The following is a 20,109-nucleotide window of genomic DNA, read 5'->3' as shown; positions in this document are numbered from 1 at the left end:
GTGCCTTAAGAGAATTGACAAATATACAGCTGCTACAGGAAACAAATCAGACGCTACGACATGAGCCTGGTCAAGTTACACTCTCTGGAAGGCAATGGCAAATCTCCTCCGAATAAATTTTGCTAGAAAATCCTATCATGGTTGCCAGAAATGAAAGTGGACTTGGAGGCACCAAACAACAATAATCAACAATAAAAATCTAAACTCTTATTTTTTTATTTACCTTTCATGCTGAACAAAAAACAATTATTCTGTTGCAACAATATTTTCATCACAAATGATCTTCTCAGTGGGAAATAGAGGCATCTAATTGAGATAGCTAAAACTCGGGGACTATGTCTGACACTGTCTCCATATGTATCTATCACACACACAGGCAAAAGCTTTGTAAGATATAATGCTGCCCAATCACAATATTAAATATAATATGGTCAGAAATGTATAGGGCCTAGAAATTCCATATGTAATAAATTGGTTATCAGTAGTTAGTCCCACATATTATTTTATTTTATCTGTGGGTTTTTTTATGTTTGATAGATATTGTTCATGGGTTGTACAATAAAACAGTAATTTCACTGACTGGGTACACCCTATAGGCTCACACGCTCCCTAACTTTAACTTTGGTGCCAACAATAGTTAACATTTTGTATAAACCAGCATTTCTGCCAACCATGGAACTCAAAAAGAAACAAGGAAGCCTGCTAGGTCCTCTTTATTGCTTAATTCTGGTTATGCATCTGATCAACAATTACATGTGTACCACAATGTGTGCACATTTTTATTACCAATGTGATAAACCTGGTAAATATACAGGTTTTGGACACTGACTTATTGCTGACAATCAGCTATGTGCAACCACTACCACACACTTGTATGTGTCCCAATGTGCTGAGAGATACAATTCTATTAAGCTTAGAACAGTTACTTGTTTAGATTACATTTCTCGGAAGCACTCAACCAGTATAACCAGCATCCAGACAGGATGGGACATTTGGGGAGATATACACCAAAAAGTAACTTTTACAAACTCTGCTATTTTGGATAGTCGCACAATTAAGAAATTAAGCAGAACCCTGTTGGAATAGACCTATCTAGTCCATCATTCTGTTTTCAAAAGCAATCAAGCAGTTGCATATGGGAGGGGCCCACAAGCAGGAAGCAAGGACAATAGCTGCTTTTACCAACATCGGTTATTTTATGGCAGATTGCCTCTCAAACTTTTTGTTTGCCATTGCAACTAGCAGTAACTGATCCTGTATGCATCTGTCTAATTCCCTTGTAATGCCATCTAATGGTCATCCTCATATGCATCTCATATTAAATGTATGCATTGTGTGCAGAAATTCATCTAGCATTATTAGCATCAATATTCAATGAGTTCTGGCATTCACTTTTGGATATTCGTTTTAAGGCACTTTGGGACACTCATTTTAATATACTACACAACTTTCCCAGATGCATAATGCAAATCCCTAGCCACCTACATAATGAGTAGTGATGACTGTCTGTTAGGTATTATGAAGAATCAGCCTGCATTTCCCCCCCAAATCTGCTACTTTTTTACACTTTTAAAAAAGCAATATCGAGACTATACTGCCATGAATAAGATCCTTGATGAAAATGGCATCCATCTAGTGACAGATTATGCTGCCATCAAATACAAGTAAATCTTCATAGTGACATCATCACACAATAGTTAGCACTGACCTTCATGTAACACAAAATGTGACATTCAAACACAGCATATATAGACAAGTTGCCTACACCAGTTTGGTTGTCCTTAACAGTTTTGCTCTATCAAATCAAAGGATATCTAGTCTTACAGTTTTTCCTATGCCATCTGGAGGTACAAAGGATGCTCACAAGCAGAACATGAGAGCAATACTACCTTTCTGCTTCCATTCCACAGCAACTGGTAAAGAGGCAATTGTCCCTGACCCAAGATGCAGCAAACAGCCATCGTGACTAGAAGCCAATGACAACCCTGCTCCTACATGAATTTGCCAAATCTCTTTTTAAAGAAATCAAATTCAACACAGGCCACCATTTCCTGAAAAAGTTAAGTTCATACTTTTTTATTTATTTGTTGGATTTATATCCTGCCTTTCTCCCAAAATGGGATTCAAGGCAGCTATGTACTATATGAAGTACTTCCTTTCATAATCTCAAATTTCTCACCATTCAGCTTTGATTATTCTCTCAGAGACCACAGCTTGGAAAAGTTAATAGACATTTGCCTAGAACACTATTGTGTGAGACAGTATTTACAGAATTTTGAGAATGCTTTACTCATTAAATAATGTCAAGTGAGAGTCACTGAGACTTTTTCCCAAGGAAATGTTAATAAGAAAGAAATACGACTTATATTTCAGCTTAATGAAGATCATAAGATGTTTAAGACAGGCAGTGTGGTCTAGTGAAGTACTAATAGTGGTCCGCAACAGGTTTTTCAAAACATGCAAAAACAATAACAATATGATGGAAATGCACTACAGGTTGAGTCTCCCTTATCCAAAATGCTTGGGACCAGAAATATTCTGGATTTTATATTGTTCAGATTTTGGAATACATTATTTGCATAGACATATTGAGATAACTTGGAGATGGGACTCAAGTCTAAACATGACATTCATTTATGTTTCATACATACCTTATATGTGTATAGCCTAAAAGTAATTTTATACATAATATTTCTAATAATTTTGTGCATGAAACAAAGTTTGTGTGCACTGAACTATCACGAAGCAAAGGTGTCACTATCTCAGTGACCCATGAAGTTGGTTTTTTGGAGTAGTTCAGAATTCAGACAGACTCAACCTGTATTATGAAGAAGAAAAAAAGAACTTCCAAAATTTGTAAAAACTAAGTCAGATATAAAGAAATGGATCACATTTACCAGAAGTTCAAGCAGAAACTCTTTTTCATAGTTTGTATCTTCCCCTTCAGGTAGGGCTGGCAGTAAGCAGAGATATGATGCCACCTGGTGGAGTGTACTTGGACTAAACAATAAAGCAAAAAGTAATGAAAGAGTCATATAGTTCTTGGGAGAAAGGAACAGAGCTGCTTTCTTTCAAACTGTGTTCCTATTCTTTGAAATGCACAGAAGGGAAAGCCCCCAGACTATCTGCTTGACCTGATGACCATAGTCTAGACAGCATCCTTGTTTTATTCAAGTAACCCTTCAGCGTAAGCATTCCTGACAGCAATCTTGCTCCCATATAATGAATGCTAAGCTAGGATTCATTCAGCAATACATGCATGAACTGGAACACACCTGAGCAAAGCTTGGACTTGCATACTTCACTTACCAGTACTATTCTTGTGTGGCCAAGAGAAGGACCCTTGCTAAGTTTAATTTCACCTTTCACAAAATCCTACATATGTTCAAAACCAGAGACCATGCTTTAAAATAAACTCCAGTTACACAGACCAGCACAACAATTCAGGGCTTGAAGATTCCGTGTTTTGAAACATTCTATTTTTTTAATTATTATATTCTTTTTATATGAAAAAACAAACTGATGCTATTGGCCTGAATTTGTCGTTTGGTCTGAAAGAACTTGTTTGCTCCAAAAGAACAAATGAGCACAAGTTTGGATAAAACTGAACTACACTTGGTGGGGAGGGGTACATTCATAACACTGAGCGGTTCCTGCTACAGAGAGGAGGAGGAGAGAGGGAGAGTGTGCTTGTTGCAGAGGGGGTGGAGCTTCAGTGAGTCACATCTGTGAGTCACTAGGGGACGGAGCTAGCAGACTAGCTCTATATCACTCTTTCCAGAGCCGCGCGCCTAACGGCATGTGAAATTTTGTTTTTATTTTTATTTTATTTTTTCATCCAAGGAGATCTACAGCAGAGGTGGAATTGATTTAGCTCACTGCTACAAATTGTTGAAACATCAGGGACTTTAACGTTGGTGTTTTCTGGAGGATTTTTTTTTTTTAACAAGGAAGCCCACTGTCCTTTTCTAGTAATTTCCTAAGACTTTTCAATATGGACACTGACGGAACCACGGCAGTCACCTGAAACACTTGTGGGATGTTTGTCTTCTTGCCTACAGAAGTGGAGAACTTCACATGCCCCAAGTGCAAGTTGGTAGCCCTCTTGGAGGAGAAAGTGCAGCAGTTGGAGTCCAGAGTAGCTACACTTCAACATATTAGGGAGCAGGAGGATTTCCTGGACACAACAGAACTAACAATCCTGGACGAGTACCACGCAGAGGAAGTTGCTGGAGCGGAGGAGGTCACTTCATATACACAGGAGGCAGACAGCTGGAGGAATGTCACACAGAGAAGTAGGCCAAGAAGGGATTGTTCAGGGAGCTTGCAGCTAGAGAATCGATTCGAAGCTCTTTCCCTTATCAAGGAGGATGAAGAAGAGCAGCATAGACAGACTTCAGGGACAGAGCAGGCAAGCCTGAGAGTCCCACCCAAGGGAACAGTCACTGCTAAGCCTCGTAGGAGGTGTGTGGTCGTAGTGGGGGACTCCTTGCTGAGGGGTACAGAAGCAGTGATTTGTAGGCCTGATAAGATGTCTCGAGAGGTGTGTTGTCTCCCAGGGGCAAAGATCCGTGATGTGACAGAGAGGCTGACAAGACTGGTCAAGCCTACTGACCAATACCCCTTCTTTTTGGTCCACGTGGGAACCTATGTTACTGCAAGACACAACCTGGAGAACATCAAAAGGGATTACGAGGTGCTTGGTAGGAAGCTGAAAGGAATGGATGCACAGGTTGTCATCTCGTCTCTTCTGCCAGTTGAAGGGCACGGTCCAGGAAGGGAGAGGAAAATAGCGGATGTGAACAACTGGTTTCGCAGATGGTGCCTTTGAGAACGATTTGGATTCTTCGATCATGGGCTGCGGTTCCATGAGGAGGGACTTCTTGCAACAGACGGGTTGCATCTCATGCCAGTTGGAAGAAATGTTTTTGCCAACAGTCTCAAGAACTTGATCAGGAGGGCTTTAAACTGATTTCCGTGGGGAAGGGAGACAATATTAAGGAAGGCGAAAGGGCTGGAGAAAATAGTCAAACTGACATAGAGTAAACAAGGTAAACAGTGCAAGGATCCAACAGTGGGAGGCAAAAAAACTTGCACAAGCAGCAAGTAAATGGGACCCATGGTCTTCGATGTCTGTACACTAATGCACAGAGCATGGGAAATAAGCAAGATGAACTCGAACTCCTAGTACAACAAAGCAAATATGATATAATAGGCATCACTGAAACCTGGTGGGACGAGTCTCATAATTGGAATGTGGAAATAGAGGGGTATAACCTTTTTAAGAGAAATAGGCCAAACAGGAAAGGAGGAGGAATAGCACTATATGTCAGATATTTACACCAGTGAAGAGATCCAGGACATCAATCATGGAAGCCAGGTGGAGAGCATCTGGATAAAAATTAAAGGGGAGGGAAACAACAAGGATGTTACGGTGGGAGTCTACTACAGACCCCCAAGTCAGACTGAGGAATTTGATGATATCTTTCTAGAACACATGACCACACAGTCAGAAAAGAGAGATGTAGTAGTGATAGGCGACTTCAACTATCCTGATATTTGCTGGAAGTCAAACTCAGCAAAATCCTCAAGGTCTAGCAAATTCCTCACTTGCCTGGAAGACAATTTCATGGTCCAAAAGGTGGAAGAGGCAACAAGGGGGTCAGCTATTTTAGATCTGATCCTAACCAACAAGGATGACTTGGTTAATGGGGTGCAAGTGGTGGGATCCTTAGGTGGAAGTGACCATGTTCTCCTGGAGTTTGTTATACAATGGAAAGGAGAAGCCAGGCATTGTCAGACATGCATTCTAGACTTTAGGAGAGCGGATTTCAGTAAACTTAGAGAAGTATTGAGGGTGATCCCGTGGTCAGAAATACTAAAAGATAAGGGAGTTCAGGACGGATGGGACTTTCTCAAAAGGGAGAGACTGAAGGCACAATTTCAAACTGTTCCAGTGAGAAAGAAAAATGGGAGGTGAGAGGAAAGAAACCAGGATGGATGACTAAGGAACTTTCAACTGAGCTAAGTTTGAAACGGAACATGTATAAGAAATGGAAAAAGGGAGAAATCACAAAAAAGGAATTCAAAGAAATAGCAGGCTTGTGTAGGGGTAAAGTCAGAAAAGCTAAAGCGCAGAATGAACTCAGGCTTGCTAGAGAGGTTAAAAAGAATAAAAAGGGATTTTTTGGATATGTCCGCAGCAAAAGGAAGAAGAAGGAAACGGTAGGGCCACTGCGTGGAGAAGATGGCAAAATGCTAACAGAAGATAGAGAAAAGGCAGAATTACTCAACACCTTCTTTGCCTCAGTCTTCTCAGAAAAGGCAAAGGGTGCTCAACCTGAGGATAATGGAGCAGAGGACAGAATAGGGGAATTTCAGCACAGAATAAGTAAAGAGATAGTAGAGGAATACCTTGTTAATCTAAATGAATTTAAGTCTCCAGCACCAGATGAACTACATCCAAGGGTACTAAAAGAACTGGAAAATGTAATATTGGAGCCATTGGCAATCATATTTGAAAACTCCTGGAAAACAGGAGAAATCCCAGCAGACTGGAGGAGGGCAAAAGTTGTTCCCATCTTCAAAAAGGGGAAAAAAGAGGATCCCAACAATTATCATCCAGTTAGTCTGACATCAATACCAGGAAAGATTCTAGAGCAGATCATTAAACAGAGGGTTTGTGAACATCTAGAAGGTAATGCCATAATCAAAAAAAAAGTCAACATGGGTTTCAGAGAAACAAGTCATGCCAGACAAATCTAATCTCTTTCTTTGATAAAATTACCAGCTTGGTAGATGAAGGGAATGCTGTGGATATAGTATATCTTGATTTCAGTAAGGCCTTTGACAAGGTTTCCCATGGCATTCTTGCAAACAAGCTTGTAAAAGGTGGGCTAGACAAGATAACTGTTACATGGATTTGTAACTGGTTGACCGGCCGAACCCAAAGGGTGCTCAACAATGGCACCTTTTCATCCTGGAGAGAAGTGACCAGTGGGGTCCCACAGGGCTCTGTCTTGGGCCCAGTGTTATTCAACATCTTTATCAATGACCTGGATGACAGAATTGGGAGCATACTTAGCAAATTTGCAGATGACACCAAATTAGGAGAAATAGCTAATACCCCAGAGGACAGGATCAACATTCAAAATGACCTGAATAGACTAGAAAGCTGGGCCAATGCTAACAAAATGAAATTCAACACAGAGAAATGTAAGGTATTGAACTTAGGGCAGAAAAATAAAATGCACAGATATAGGATGGGGGACACCTGGCTGAATGAGACAACATGTGAAAGGGATCTGGGAGTCCAAGTAACCACAAGTTGAACATGAGTCAACAGTGTGATGCGGCAGCTAAAAAGGCCAATGCAATTTTAGGCTTCATCAATAAAAGTATAGTGTCTAGATCAAGAGAAATAATAGTGCCACTGTATTCTGCCTTGGTCAGGCCCCACCTGGAATATTGTGTCCAATTCTGGGCACCAGAATTCAAAAAGGATGTTGAGAAACTGGAGCGTGTCCAAAGGAGGGTGACTAAAATGGTGAAAGGTCTGGAAACCATGCTCTATGAGGAACGACTCAGGGAGCTGGGGATGTTTAGCCTGGAGAAGAGAAGGTGAAGAGGTGATATGATAGCCCTGTTTAAATAATTGAAAGGATGTCATATTGAGGAGGGAGCAAGCTTGTTTTCTGCTGCTCCAGAGAACAGGACCCGGAACAATAATAATAATAATAATAATAATAATAATAATAATAATAATATGTTTTATTTATATACCGCCCAATCACTGGGAATCCGAGCGGTTTACAATAGAGGGGATAACAGACAGTTCCCTGCCCACAGGCATACAATCTAAAAGACACGACACAAAAGGAGAAGGGAATGGTGAGGGGGGAGGGAATCAGGTCCAGCATTCTTCTCTCCCTCTGAGGCCTGGACCAAGGCAGATGGACCGGAGGGAGGGCTCTTCTTCAGGCTAGCCCCTGATGGAACTGGGCCAGCCATCTCTCTCCCTCAGAGGCCGAAAGATGACAGTTAGGGAGGGAGGAGCCTCTTTCTTCAGGCTAGCCCGATGGTACTAGGCCAGCCTTCTCTCTCCCTCAGAGGCCGAAAGATGACAGTTAGGGAGAGGGAGCCTCTTTCTTCAGGCTAGCCCGATGGTACTAGGCCAGCCTTCTCTCTCCCTCAGAGGCCGAAAGATGACAGTTAGGGAGGGAGGAGCCTCTTTCTTCAGTGCATGCATTTCAATGGATGCAAGCTCCAGGAAGAGATTCCACCTCAACACTAGGAAGAACTTCCTGACAGTAAGGGCTGTTCAACAGTGGAACACACTCCCTCGGAGTGTAGTGGAGTCTCCTTCCTTGGAGGTCTTTAAGCAGAGGCTAGATGGCCATTTGTCGGGGATGCTTTGATTTGGATTTCCTGCATGGCAGGGGGTTGGACTGGATGGCCTGTGCAGTTTCTTCCAACTCTATGATTCTATGAGGTTGTTTTTGAGTTCATTTCAGCTTTAGGATCAGGACTTACAGTTACATGCAAATTCAGACTAATATCATGAGATTCATTTTTTAAAAAAAATAAAAGAATGTACCACCCAGTAAACTTTAAAATCTATAATCAAACAAATTATAATTATACCTTCATCATATTAATTATACAGCTTCTTTCATATGCAAAATCCCAGGCATCAGTATTAAGGACTACAAAGTCAAGTAGCTATTTACACATATTCCAACTGTTAATTTACAAAGATTGCTCTGAATGATTTTACCAGAGCAATGACCATTAGTTTTATATAGCTCGTGGCAACCAATATCACTGAAAATGTTGTTTAAGCAACCCAGTTCATCCAAAAATATTTATTACAATAGTACAGCTTTTGTTTGGAAATCAATACAGGTATAGCTCTGTTAACAAAGTCTGTGACAAAGAAGCTCTTTTTTACAAAGTTTTTGCTCTTTTTTTTTTTACAAAGTTCTTTTTTTGGCCCATCCAGCTCATTCTTTTTTCCTCCTTGTCCTCTGTCTAGTTGGAATACTTTTTAAAAAACAGCATTGGCACTGGGATGGTGACGAATGATTGGGAAGGCTGCAGCAGCGTGTCTGCAGTAAACCATACAATAAAGGCTGAGCTGGGAAAGAATGAGATACTTCTCAGCCAATCCTACTCTAGTTGTCTGTCGCCTGCCTACAGTAGGCAAAGTAGCAGCAACAGCCTGTAGAATCCCTTCCCGAGTATGCAGGAAAGGAAAACAGGATGTACTTACACTGCAGAAATAATACAATTTGACACTAGGTGTGATAGCTACATTCTATGGAATTCTGGGATTTGTAGTTTTATAAGGTTTTTTAGCATTCTCTGCTAAAGAGTGCCAGTGCTTCACAAAACTACAAATCCCAGGAATCTGTAGGAGTGAAAGTGGTGTCAAATTGCATTGTTTCTACAGTGTAGATGCACCCAGAGAGAAAAGGGGAAACGAGATAAAACCTTCCTCACCAGCTACTCTCAGCATATTAAAAATAGTAGTGAGCCCTTGGTATCCACTGGGGTTTGGTTCCAGGAACCTCCGTGGATACCAAAATCCATGGATGCTCAAGTCCCATTTAATGTAATAGCATAGTAAAATGGTGCCCCTTATTTAAAAGGGCAAAATCAAGGTTTGCTTATGGTAATTTGGATTGGGAGATGATACAGAAATACTTTGAATACATAGATAAAACAAACATGTTAAACTGCCCTTTTTTGTGGAATAGGAACCTATCCCTATTCTATCCATGTTATTTCTACATCTGGTACAACAAACACATCTACTCCAGGAATACATCTACTTCATTAACAGAGGTATACCAGAAATCACATTCCAAATAAAAGCATCCACCAGAAAAACACACATCCCTATGAAATTTGAGTTAAAATAATTACTTACCTTAGGGGTCCAAAAAGCTTTATTAGGGAGTCACGTGTGTCTACAGCAGATACATTTGAAAGGGCAAAATTGTAAAGTTCTGGGAAATGTGCAAAAGCTGCCCTCTGGAAACCAATAAAAAAACAGGATGAGTATCAAAAGCCATCTTTATCTACCAACATAACTTGTATAAACACTGAAATATAATAGGATAAACACAAACCTCCAAGAACAGTAAGAGACAGTGAGACAATGTCCAATACAGAATGAAGACTATCGGATGAGGTAAAAAAATATAGATTAGCATATGAGGACTGAATCATGTTTCCATGTTATATTTCAGCTATTTTTACTATAAGATTGTTAGCCACCCTGAGCTCTTATTAGACTGGGTTTAATATGACACATATTATAAAAATAATAACAATGCTTTTACTTCTTTAAGACTCCTAGAAGACATCTGTCAACTTGGATGCTATAAAATGTCACAGACAATAATGGCACCATATAAATAATAATTCAGTCACTAAACAACACTGAAATTGAATTAAACTACATGTAGCTTTTTCCAGCTGTAACTTAAAGATTATTAGATTTGTCAAAAACACCTAAATTATTGAGTTTTTGCAGCAGGATATAGGAAATTCCTTTCCCAACATTTAGCAACCATGGGGGAAAAATCAGAACCTCCCAATTTAATGTACCATTCCAATTTTCTCCAACACATGCAATCGTCAAAACCAATACTATAAAATCACAAATCTAGATTCCTGAGGCATAGATCTGCAAAACAACCCTGAAAAAAGTGTAATTCAACAGGCAAGACCTAAAGCCCTGCAAATCCTTTGGAAAAAAAGAAGAAATGCACTTTATAACATTAGACCTGTGCAGGTTTTCAGATATTTGCAGCAAAAGATGAGGATTACAGAAACATAGTTTATGTTGCATTAATCCATGTTGTATGCATGCTTTGACCTTGTTCTTAATTGTACACAAGCAGTGGCATACACATGGTACATGTTGGGATGGATACTGTGAAAACACAGAGCTTAAATGCACACAGATCAGGAGAGAGCAGGTGCAGCATGGGAGTTGAAATATGCAATCAGAGAAGTGGAAAACAAAGGCAGAATGAGTGGATGGGGAGTATATTTGATTGATCCCAATGCTCCATTGATTGGATGGCATGAGGCTGCAACAGCTAATATTCAGTATTATCTAAGTTACTGTAGTACTCCAAAACATGCAAACTTTCCTGATAAACTGTACTTTATTACTAATACCAGACATCACCACATATTAAATTGGCATAAGGCTTGCAACTGAGTTGTCAATCCTTCTGAAATGTATTATTATCCCTGTCTAAGTGTACAAAGTCAAGAATATGTAAGGATCTCAGTGATATGCAGTGAAACTGAATCAGAATCTGTTCCAAGTATGGGGAGGGGAAAATATTTGGTGGTTGCTGCAGAAGAGCTTTTAATATAAGGCACACCAAAAGACATCACAAACCTATCTCGTTAAATGGCCATTTACCTGGAGGGAAGTAATTCTATCATAGTGAATTGTGGTCATTTCATTCTCTGTCAGTGCATTTCCAGTCTGATCATTAATTTCGAAGCCAGTATAGAACTTGAGCATGTCTAAAAGCTGAAACAAAATTATGATAAATCAGATATTTAGAAAATTTGAATCTCCAATTACCATGCAAAACCTAAAATCTAACATCTAGTATGATCAGAAACCTTAAATCCAGGAATGCATATACATTTTTTAAATCCAAGAATCTATATACATTTTGCCTAGTAATATAAAGACACATTTCTTTTTGAAATATGTCTTTATATTACTATACAAAATTAATTTGTAATTAGGCCTTCAAAACATTTAAATATGTTCTGATACAGTATTTTTATATATCTTTAGGAGGTAAGTGCAGCTCCTAAATGAACAGGAACAATTCCGATCTATTATAATGCAAAAACAAAAACAAAAACAAAAACATACAATTTAACAACATTAGTCATTAAGAGGAAGAATTCTAAAACATGGAGTTACACTACGCTGCTCCTCCAATATTAGATACTTTTTATTAATGAAGAATTCACCCATCAGCGGCCAACAACTAGTCACTCACCACCTATCAAACAGCTTTGGTGCGGATTATCTGAATGATCATATCTCCTTATATAAACCAATGCATGCATTAAGATCTGCAGAGGAGGGCTTTCTCACAGCCCTACCAGCCTAACAGGAGCAGTGAGTGAGAACTCAGGAGACAGCCTTCTACATAGTTGCTCCCAGACGGTAGAAGTGCCTTCCAAAGAGAGAAGTTCAGTCCCACTTCCCCTGTACTTTTTCTGTTGGCAGGTGAAGAAAAGCTAGTCAGGCTTCTGAATTTGATGGAGCTGTAGTGTGTGTGTGTAAATAGTGTGCTATTTCTAATTATTTTATTTTATTTTAACTGAAAACATGCTTAAATAGGTTCCATTGTTTTAACTGTTTACTAACATGTTTTAAATGAGTGTAATATTTAATTTCTTTTAAACTTTTGTACATTTCTGCCTTAGCTGTACCTTTTTATAGAACCATAGAATCATACATTTGGAAGAGACCTCAAGGGCCATCCAGTCCAGCCCTCTACCATGCAGGAATATAAAGTCTAAGCACCTCAAGCAGATGGTCATCCAGCCTCTGTTTAAAAACCTCCAAAGAAGTAGATGCTACCAGTCTCCAAGGAAGTGTGTTCCGTTGTTGAACAGTTTTCTAATGTTGAGGTGGAATTTCTTTTCCTGTAGTTTGCACCCCTGTTCCGGGTCCTACTTTCTGGAGCATCAGAAAACAAGCTTGCTCCATTCTCAAAATGACATCCCTTCAAATATTTAAACAGGGCTATCATAACTGTTTTAAACTTTCGTAAGCTGCTTTGAATCCAATTTGGGAGCAAGGCAGTATACAAATTCAATAAATAAATAAATAGCTTGAGCTGTAATACTGTGGCAATAAAGTCTGACTATATTGGCAAGTAAGTACTTTGAGATGTTGAATGTACTGCAAAATAAGAGTAGGTCTCACCTGGCAGAAAAGATGGCCTTCCTTCTCTCTTTTAGCTAAGCTGGACAAATAACAATGCACAACTAGGTGAGAATCATCTAGGACAGTATTAAACCAGCGTCGTGTTGGAAGCAGGGCCTGGAAAAGATAATATCACATTACAAAAACCTTACACATGATCTTGTTGGGGCAGCTATGACCAGAAGAATGATTAGAATGAATACTCTGTTAAAAAGTGATGGTAATTAGTGGCCAGAAATCCTATGGTAGGGAAGAGAATTGTGAACCTCTTAAATGTTACTAAACTACAACTCCCAGCATGACTACTGGCTAATATCTAGTGTATGGTATATGTTTTCACATCCCTGTCCTAGGCAAGAAGTTGAAATCATGCAGACCCCAGAATTCCTCATCATAAGACATGCTGGCTAGAACTTCTGGGAGTTGCAGTTCAAAATATGCAGAAAGTTGGATATCTCTGGCCCCCAACCCACCAGACCTCCAAGGTGAGATGCAACTGGCACACAGTGTATGTGAAGCATCTAGAGCAGGGTGGCACGTGGCCCTTGGCATCCCTAAATGAGGCCCATGGGACCCCCTTATGAGGCCCTCAATTTTTTAAAATTCATTTTCAGACTGATATGGGGGGAGGGGGGTGCTCCCAAACTGCTTAAAATGCCTTCAAAACTTCATTAAAAGAGAATGTTCCAGGCAAACATTCTTTGAAGATGCCAGCCACAGATGCTGGCGAAATGTCAGGAAGAAACTCTTCTAGAACATGGCCACATAGCCTGAAAAAACCCACAAAAAACTATGGATGCCAGCCATGAAAGCCTTCGACTTCAAATTATGCTACAGCTTTTACAGTTACAACCTATGAAACATGGCACAAAAAAAGGAAAGAACAAACTCTGATGGTGACACTTAGGTTTTGGAGAGACAAAATACAAAACGGCAAGCACTGATTTTTTTTTTTTTAAGAAGGGTATGAGAAAGAGACTCTATTTGTTGCCAATAAATCTGAACTGGTCAGAACACATGCAAGTCACATCACTGCTAAGCGGCAAAATGTTCAAATAGTTTAGTCTCAATCATAATAGAAATATAACCAAATACGAAACACCCTGGAGGAGCATAAGGATCTTAAGTATATGTAAAGACACTCCGTTCAGATGGGACAAGCTATAAGAGAACAAATGTGATGGCTTTTTATAGCCTATTTCTGGTTTGCCAGTTCCAATCAGCACAACAGGCTTCAGAAACTATCTGAACTCTTTTAACTCTCCTGTAATGCCCTCAGCACAGAAAGAACTAACATGAAATGTTCTGCTGCTTGGCATTTTGACTACGATCCAGCAGTGTCCCAGCTGAAAACCTAATATACCCTCTCTCTGGGGACAAAATCCTGCAGTTTGGAGTGGTTGATACCAACTATGATGCTCCTTGGAAGCACAGAGAGTTTTTCTGCTTTTTGCTTAGCCAAACACAAGAACATATTTAGAGATCAAAACTTCTGTTCTTTGTAGGTTACTCTTTTCATAATGGATGTTGCATACTTTTTCCAGAATCCTGTTGAAGTATTAGGCTTGTCTTAGGGTCACCTTAAGTCAGAAACAACTCAAAGGCACACAACAACAAACTTTGTTACACCAAATATGTGCTTTTTACTCAACTCTGTAAGAAGGCATTCAGTATTCCCCCATGTAAAGAGAGCCCCCCCTTAGTTCACAGAACTACATGCTGATTTAAGCTCTGGATGGCATGCAAAGCACAGCTTTACTCCCTCCTTGAATGACCACCAGAAAAAAATACTTCTGGAGGAGGAACAGTTAAACAGAGGTTCTCAAGCTAATCATATTTAAAATAACGACTACTGGCAATTGCTGATTCATGAACTAAGCTCAGGATTTTTAAAAAGTAACTCTGAAAATCATGGAAGACACTGCTAATTTCACCATTTACACCAACTTCATTTTAAGATTGCCACTTCATCTTAGGTTACAAATGCTCCTTGAAGGCTGCTTGAAACTGACATTTCTTTCTGTTCTTGTCATATTCAGATCACAGTACATGCCATGTCTCCCCTTTGCTTTACAAATAACAATCACACTTCTGGTTGCTACATCTCAAAAAGGTTGTAGTTGGGATCCAGAAGTGGGAAATGTAATGATGAACAATGTTCACAGAATTGTTTATGAGAAAAAAGACAAGAAATGGGGACATGATGGGATTTACATTCTGTAATGTACAGAGAAAACAGAAGGACAGGATATTTCCTTCTCTCAAGGTATTAGGGATTACTCGGTGAGTATAAACAGGAAAATATTCAAGAAGGTCAAAAGGAAATACAGTGGACCCTTGTTATACACTGAGGTTTGGTTCCAAGATCACTCAATCTGGCACCAGAGCTCTAAACCCATTTCTAAATAAAAACAAAAATACATTCCAACAATGGTTGCCTGCAATACCAGCAGAAATCTCTCTGAAGCAAGGGGTGATTTAGAGCTGATGTTCTCAATCCCCCAAAATTTGGGACTGAGACAGGAAATATGGGATTCAGATGAGATTTTGCTTATCAATGCTATAGGTAAATAAGGTGTAGCTCAGTGATCAAGCACATAATTTACAAAAGGTTCCAGGTTCAATCCGAAGCATATAAAGGAAGGGGTGGAAGTAGGGAAAAACCTTGGACAGTCACAGACAGTGTGTAGACAATATTGGGCTAGGTTAACTAACACTAGAATTCAGTATAAGACAGTCTCTTTTGTCTAATATTTCAATCTTTTGGGTTAATTGTGTTTCCATCATGACACAAACACCCATTTTCCTGGTTATCCAGTACAAATCGTTTATCTAATACCATCTTACAGTTCACATACCTCTAGATCTATCATGAGTTCAATGAATCTTTCACAATAGTGCACTTTATCCATAGAGAGAGGACCTAAAAGTAAACATAAAGAATTACAAACTAATCCTGGAACTGATTAATAATGTTTTCAATGCAAATTCAGAACCTAACAGCTGTTGTTTAATGGTTATTTCAGTACTCTAGGTCTTAGGTGATTCACCTAATTCACATAGGTGAATTAAGTTTGTCAATCAATCAATCAATTAAACAATTTACACCCCACCTTTCCCCCAAGACTGAGATTCAGTTTATGATGGATGTCCTTACTATTTTCATTTTGGTATATTCATTAAAATCCAGTGTGTAAAATTATTTTTTTTAAAAAACGGTGTAACATTACCAGTGTTGTCAACAAGCCTCGAAGATATTGCCCAGAATGTTTTACCAAAATCCCAAATCCCCAGAATTACCCAATATTTACCAGCATATTCAGTCAAAATCCCCAGAAAGAAATTAATTTAATTCAGAGAATTCCCTGGAAATTGGCAACACTGAACATTATGTTTATGATTATATGTAGATATAGTTGGTAGCATACTAACATTAAACAATATTATGATTACCACATGTTGGCAAGCAATGTGTTGGTGTGTGTTGGCAAGAATTAATCCAGGTACCATGAAGGACCAAATTTACAATGTACTGAGTTTATTTCCAAAGGATCAAGGTAGTTTCCTTTTTAAAAATAAAATAAAAACATCTTAAATATTTGCTGTTTTATTCCAATGATGTCTACTCTTTCCATCACTTACTTTGCACGTCTTTAGGAATATCACGGAAACAAATGTTGCTTGTTGTATGTTCTAACATGCAATAAAAATCACAGCGATTTTTCTTAACATCATGATTTAAACAATTTTAAAAATGTTTTTAAGAGAATATTGAAACAGTTAGGCAAATGGTATTGTGCCACAAAAGGAAAGCAACTTATTCACTGGCCCCTAAGTATTCATGAAGTCTAAATTATAACATTGGCACTGTTTTTTTTAAATCAACCCTCCCCCCACCACAAAGAAACTGCCTAATAAGGGGGGAGAAAAAAGAACAAAGTAGAGATACGTAGTGTAAATTAAACTGAGTATCAGACAAGTGTAGCCATTCCAAAATTAAGATCTCAGATGGTAGATATCCTTGAAATACTAGCAGCTGGAAGAGATAAACCCTGGCAAATATTTTTATAAAAAAAGACCAACATAATAATATTTAATTTAAAGCTAAGCATGTCTAACTTTGAGAGGTATTTTGCAAACGGGTAATCACAAACTCTTATTTATTTATAAAAATTATTATTATTATTATTTATTCATGAACACTATTTCAAACTTATAACAGCTTCAGTATGAGTTCAAGAAAAGTTTTGGTTTTTTTAAAAAAGACTGTACAAGTGACCTAATTATTTGAAAGGCTGCCATTAGTTAAAACCACTAATATCCTTAAGATGTTCAGTTTTCCATTCCTAAAGAAGGTGTTTTGGGTGTCTTTTCATCAGGGAAATCCATTTCTCTCCATGTTCTCATCCATCCATATGTCATGTTTGTGAGTAAGAGAGTTTGGCGGGTTATAGACCGCCGCTTTGAGGCGGTCTGCCGCTGCCGCCGCTTGCTCCGTAAGGGAGCCGTCGCAGCCAAACTGCGCGGCTCCGTTACGGAGCAAAAAAGAAGCTCCAAAATGGAGCTTCTTCTTGCGGCGCCCTAATGACTTCGCGAGGCACCAGGGGCGCATTTGTGACGTCATTAGCGCCGCGACACGTTCGGACGCACAGCATACGATACGTAAAGATGGCGGCGCCCGTATGAACAGGTCGCCGCCATCTTGTACGTATTCTATACGTACTAGGGTTAGGGGGGTGCGGAAGCACCGCCCCTTCCTAACCCTAGTACGTATAGAATACATACTAAATGGTGGTCTGTAACCCGCCTTTGACAGTTCTGAAGGAGCTAGTTCTCAAGAGCTTTTGAATCACTGTGGTAGTTTACCCAAGATTCTTCAATGCAGCAGTGGTCTAAAACTACTGAGCAAGAGGACCCCAAGAGCAATCAGGCTGCTACTCTGAACTCATGAGGGTCCTGTTGCCGGCTAATTCACTCCCAATCAAAGAGTTCTGAGAAGCTTAAGCTGCATCCTGCTGGTTGGCTACTAAGTAGAAAAACTGTACGGTGCTACTGTCCACCTTCACACAGTTTTGTCAAGCAGCAGCTACAGAAGGGAAGAGGGAAAATGGGGCTCTGAAAAAATTGAAACGGTTTTTGATGTACTTGAGCCCAATTCCCGCTCATCAGGTTGCCCCTTTTCTCTCTCTGCATTTTTTTTTTCAAAACACCATGTTATTATCTACGCAAGTCTAAATTCTTGTAACTTTAATAGTTTTGTATACTGTAAGAAGGCACACAAGGCAGATCTCTTCCAGTGGGCTTATCCACTGGACTCCATATAAAAGGTTATGATGACTGTGCCACTCTTGACTATGACTGTTGGCTAATTGTTGAATTGCTATTTTAGAGAACTAATAGGAATGTTGGTGAATTCAGTATTAGTTTTATTGATTGTATTTTGTATCATTTTAATGATGTAATCCTGCCTCAATCCATGGGAGAGGCGGAAAATATAAATAAACTTTATTAATTATTATTATTATTATTTAGCTTAAATAGACAAATCCTTTCCGCCCTTGAAGTTAAGCAGGATCAGACCTGCTTAGCACTTGGAAGGAATACCAAGTTCAATTGGCTATACTCAGAGGAAGGCAATGGTAAACCACCTCTTGAGTACTCTTTCCCTAGGAAAACTCAATGAAATTTAAGGGGTCAACATAAGTCAGCAGGTGCATAACCCCTCCTGGACAATATACCTAAATTTAAGGAAAGAGGAAACATGGAAGAAGTGAAAGGGGGTCTATACACAGCTTCACATGACATACCTGTAAGTGGTATTGATTTTAATACGGAGATAAATTTCTGAATTAATTGTGAAAGAAATCTTCTTTCTTGGTATGCTCTAAAAAAAGCAGAAAGTTATAGAATTAATATTTAGGATAATAGCCATTTTAAAAAGATTACTCTCTTATAATACCAGTAGATCTTCAATAAACTTACAGGGGCTGGTAGTGAGAATTGTTATTTGATATATACAGTACTGACAATTTGAGTATATAGTACACGTAGCTCCCTAAAATATTTCTGGAAAATGTTTGAAATCAGGAAAAGAATTAGAAGATTCCCAAACCAAACTTAAGCAATTCTTCCAGTCTAGTTCTATAAAGTCAATAAACTGCACGCAGTGTGACAATTTCCATATGACACTGAAAACTACTGAAAACAGCAGAGATGCAGACTGCTGCCTTTAAGTCTATCTGTGTGAAAGGAAGGAAAGAACAACAGAACATTTGAACAAATAAGATCATTTAAAAGGCAGCAAGGTTTTCACTTTTTTAAAAAAAATTCTGGGAGGGAATAGAAAAGTTATCCTTTCTAGCTCAAGTAGTTCTTATCTCGTGTATCTTTTAACCCGATTTATTCAAGAAGACTTCACAGCAAAATGGATTCCATATTATTTCCCATTTGGGCTGCACACCAGAGGCTGTGTATACCAGCACAGCACTCAAAAGTATTTTGCATAATGGCTACACTGTCTCACATCTAAGAGCAGATAATTATCAACTACATTTTAGTCTTCTGGCTGAAAATCAAAACTGAGTCTGAATGACACAGATAGTCTTAGAGTGGGTTAAAGGTCCAGACATAATCCAACAGTGAGTTTTAGGATTGTTCCCAAATTCTCATAAGTGAATACTGCTACATGAGCCCAGCTCATGGTGTGAATCAGACACAAGACGTTGATACCAGCCCAGCATAGAACATAAAAATAGGGCTTCACCCAAGCAGAAGAGTTATTATTAAAAAACAACAGAGTACAAATCTGTACATACTAGATTTTAAATGCAATTCATTGTTACTTTTAAACTTACTGTGTTTGTGCATTTTCATCCATTTTTCCATCATTCTTTCTGATCAAATTCCAAAATTTTCTAAGCTTTGGAGTCTTCTTCAATTCAAGTTCCAGACGAGCCTAAAACGGTGAAGGGGACACTTAATTTTTCAGGATTCAACAAACAGCAACAACATTTCTATACCGCTTATAAGTGAACTAGCACTCCCTAAGCAGTTTACAATGTGTAAGCCAACTGTCCCCAACAAGCTGGGTACTCATTTTACCAACCTACAAAGGCTGAGTGGAC

General features: G+C 39.0%; 1 protein-coding gene across 4 annotated transcripts in view; it reads right to left on the bottom strand.

The window, feature by feature from the left end:
* The window catches only part of LOC149314863 (RNA helicase aquarius), an 82,386-nt gene that overhangs the window by 41,770 nt on the left and 20,507 nt on the right, over positions 1-20,109 (bottom strand). For 2 of the 4 annotated variants that reach the window (XM_089522024.1, XM_089522025.1), the window contains exons 8-15: positions 19,840-19,940; positions 18,793-18,869; positions 16,628-16,678; positions 15,844-15,908; positions 12,986-13,102; positions 11,447-11,560; positions 9,932-10,035; positions 2,898-3,000 (exon numbers count right to left, since the gene is read on the bottom strand). In XM_089522024.1, coding sequence (XP_089378150.1) covers positions 2,898-3,000; positions 9,932-10,035; positions 11,447-11,560; positions 12,986-13,102; positions 15,844-15,908; positions 16,628-16,678; positions 18,793-18,869; positions 19,840-19,940 — 732 coding nt within the window. The remainder of the gene's footprint in view (positions 1-2,897; positions 3,001-9,931; positions 10,036-11,446; positions 11,561-12,985; positions 13,103-15,843; positions 15,909-16,627; positions 16,679-18,792; positions 18,870-19,839; positions 19,941-20,109) is intronic. The other 2 variants (XM_089522027.1, XM_089522028.1) reach the window with 1 other exon arrangement.

The sequence above is a fragment of the Sceloporus occidentalis genome, unplaced genomic scaffold, assembly GCF_023333645.1.
Source record: "Sceloporus occidentalis isolate IW3139 unplaced genomic scaffold, rSceOcc1.0.p SCAF_4, whole genome shotgun sequence".
Taxonomy (NCBI): Eukaryota; Metazoa; Chordata; class Lepidosauria; order Squamata; family Phrynosomatidae; genus Sceloporus; species Sceloporus occidentalis.
This window is presented reverse-complemented; position numbering and strand designations above follow the sequence as displayed.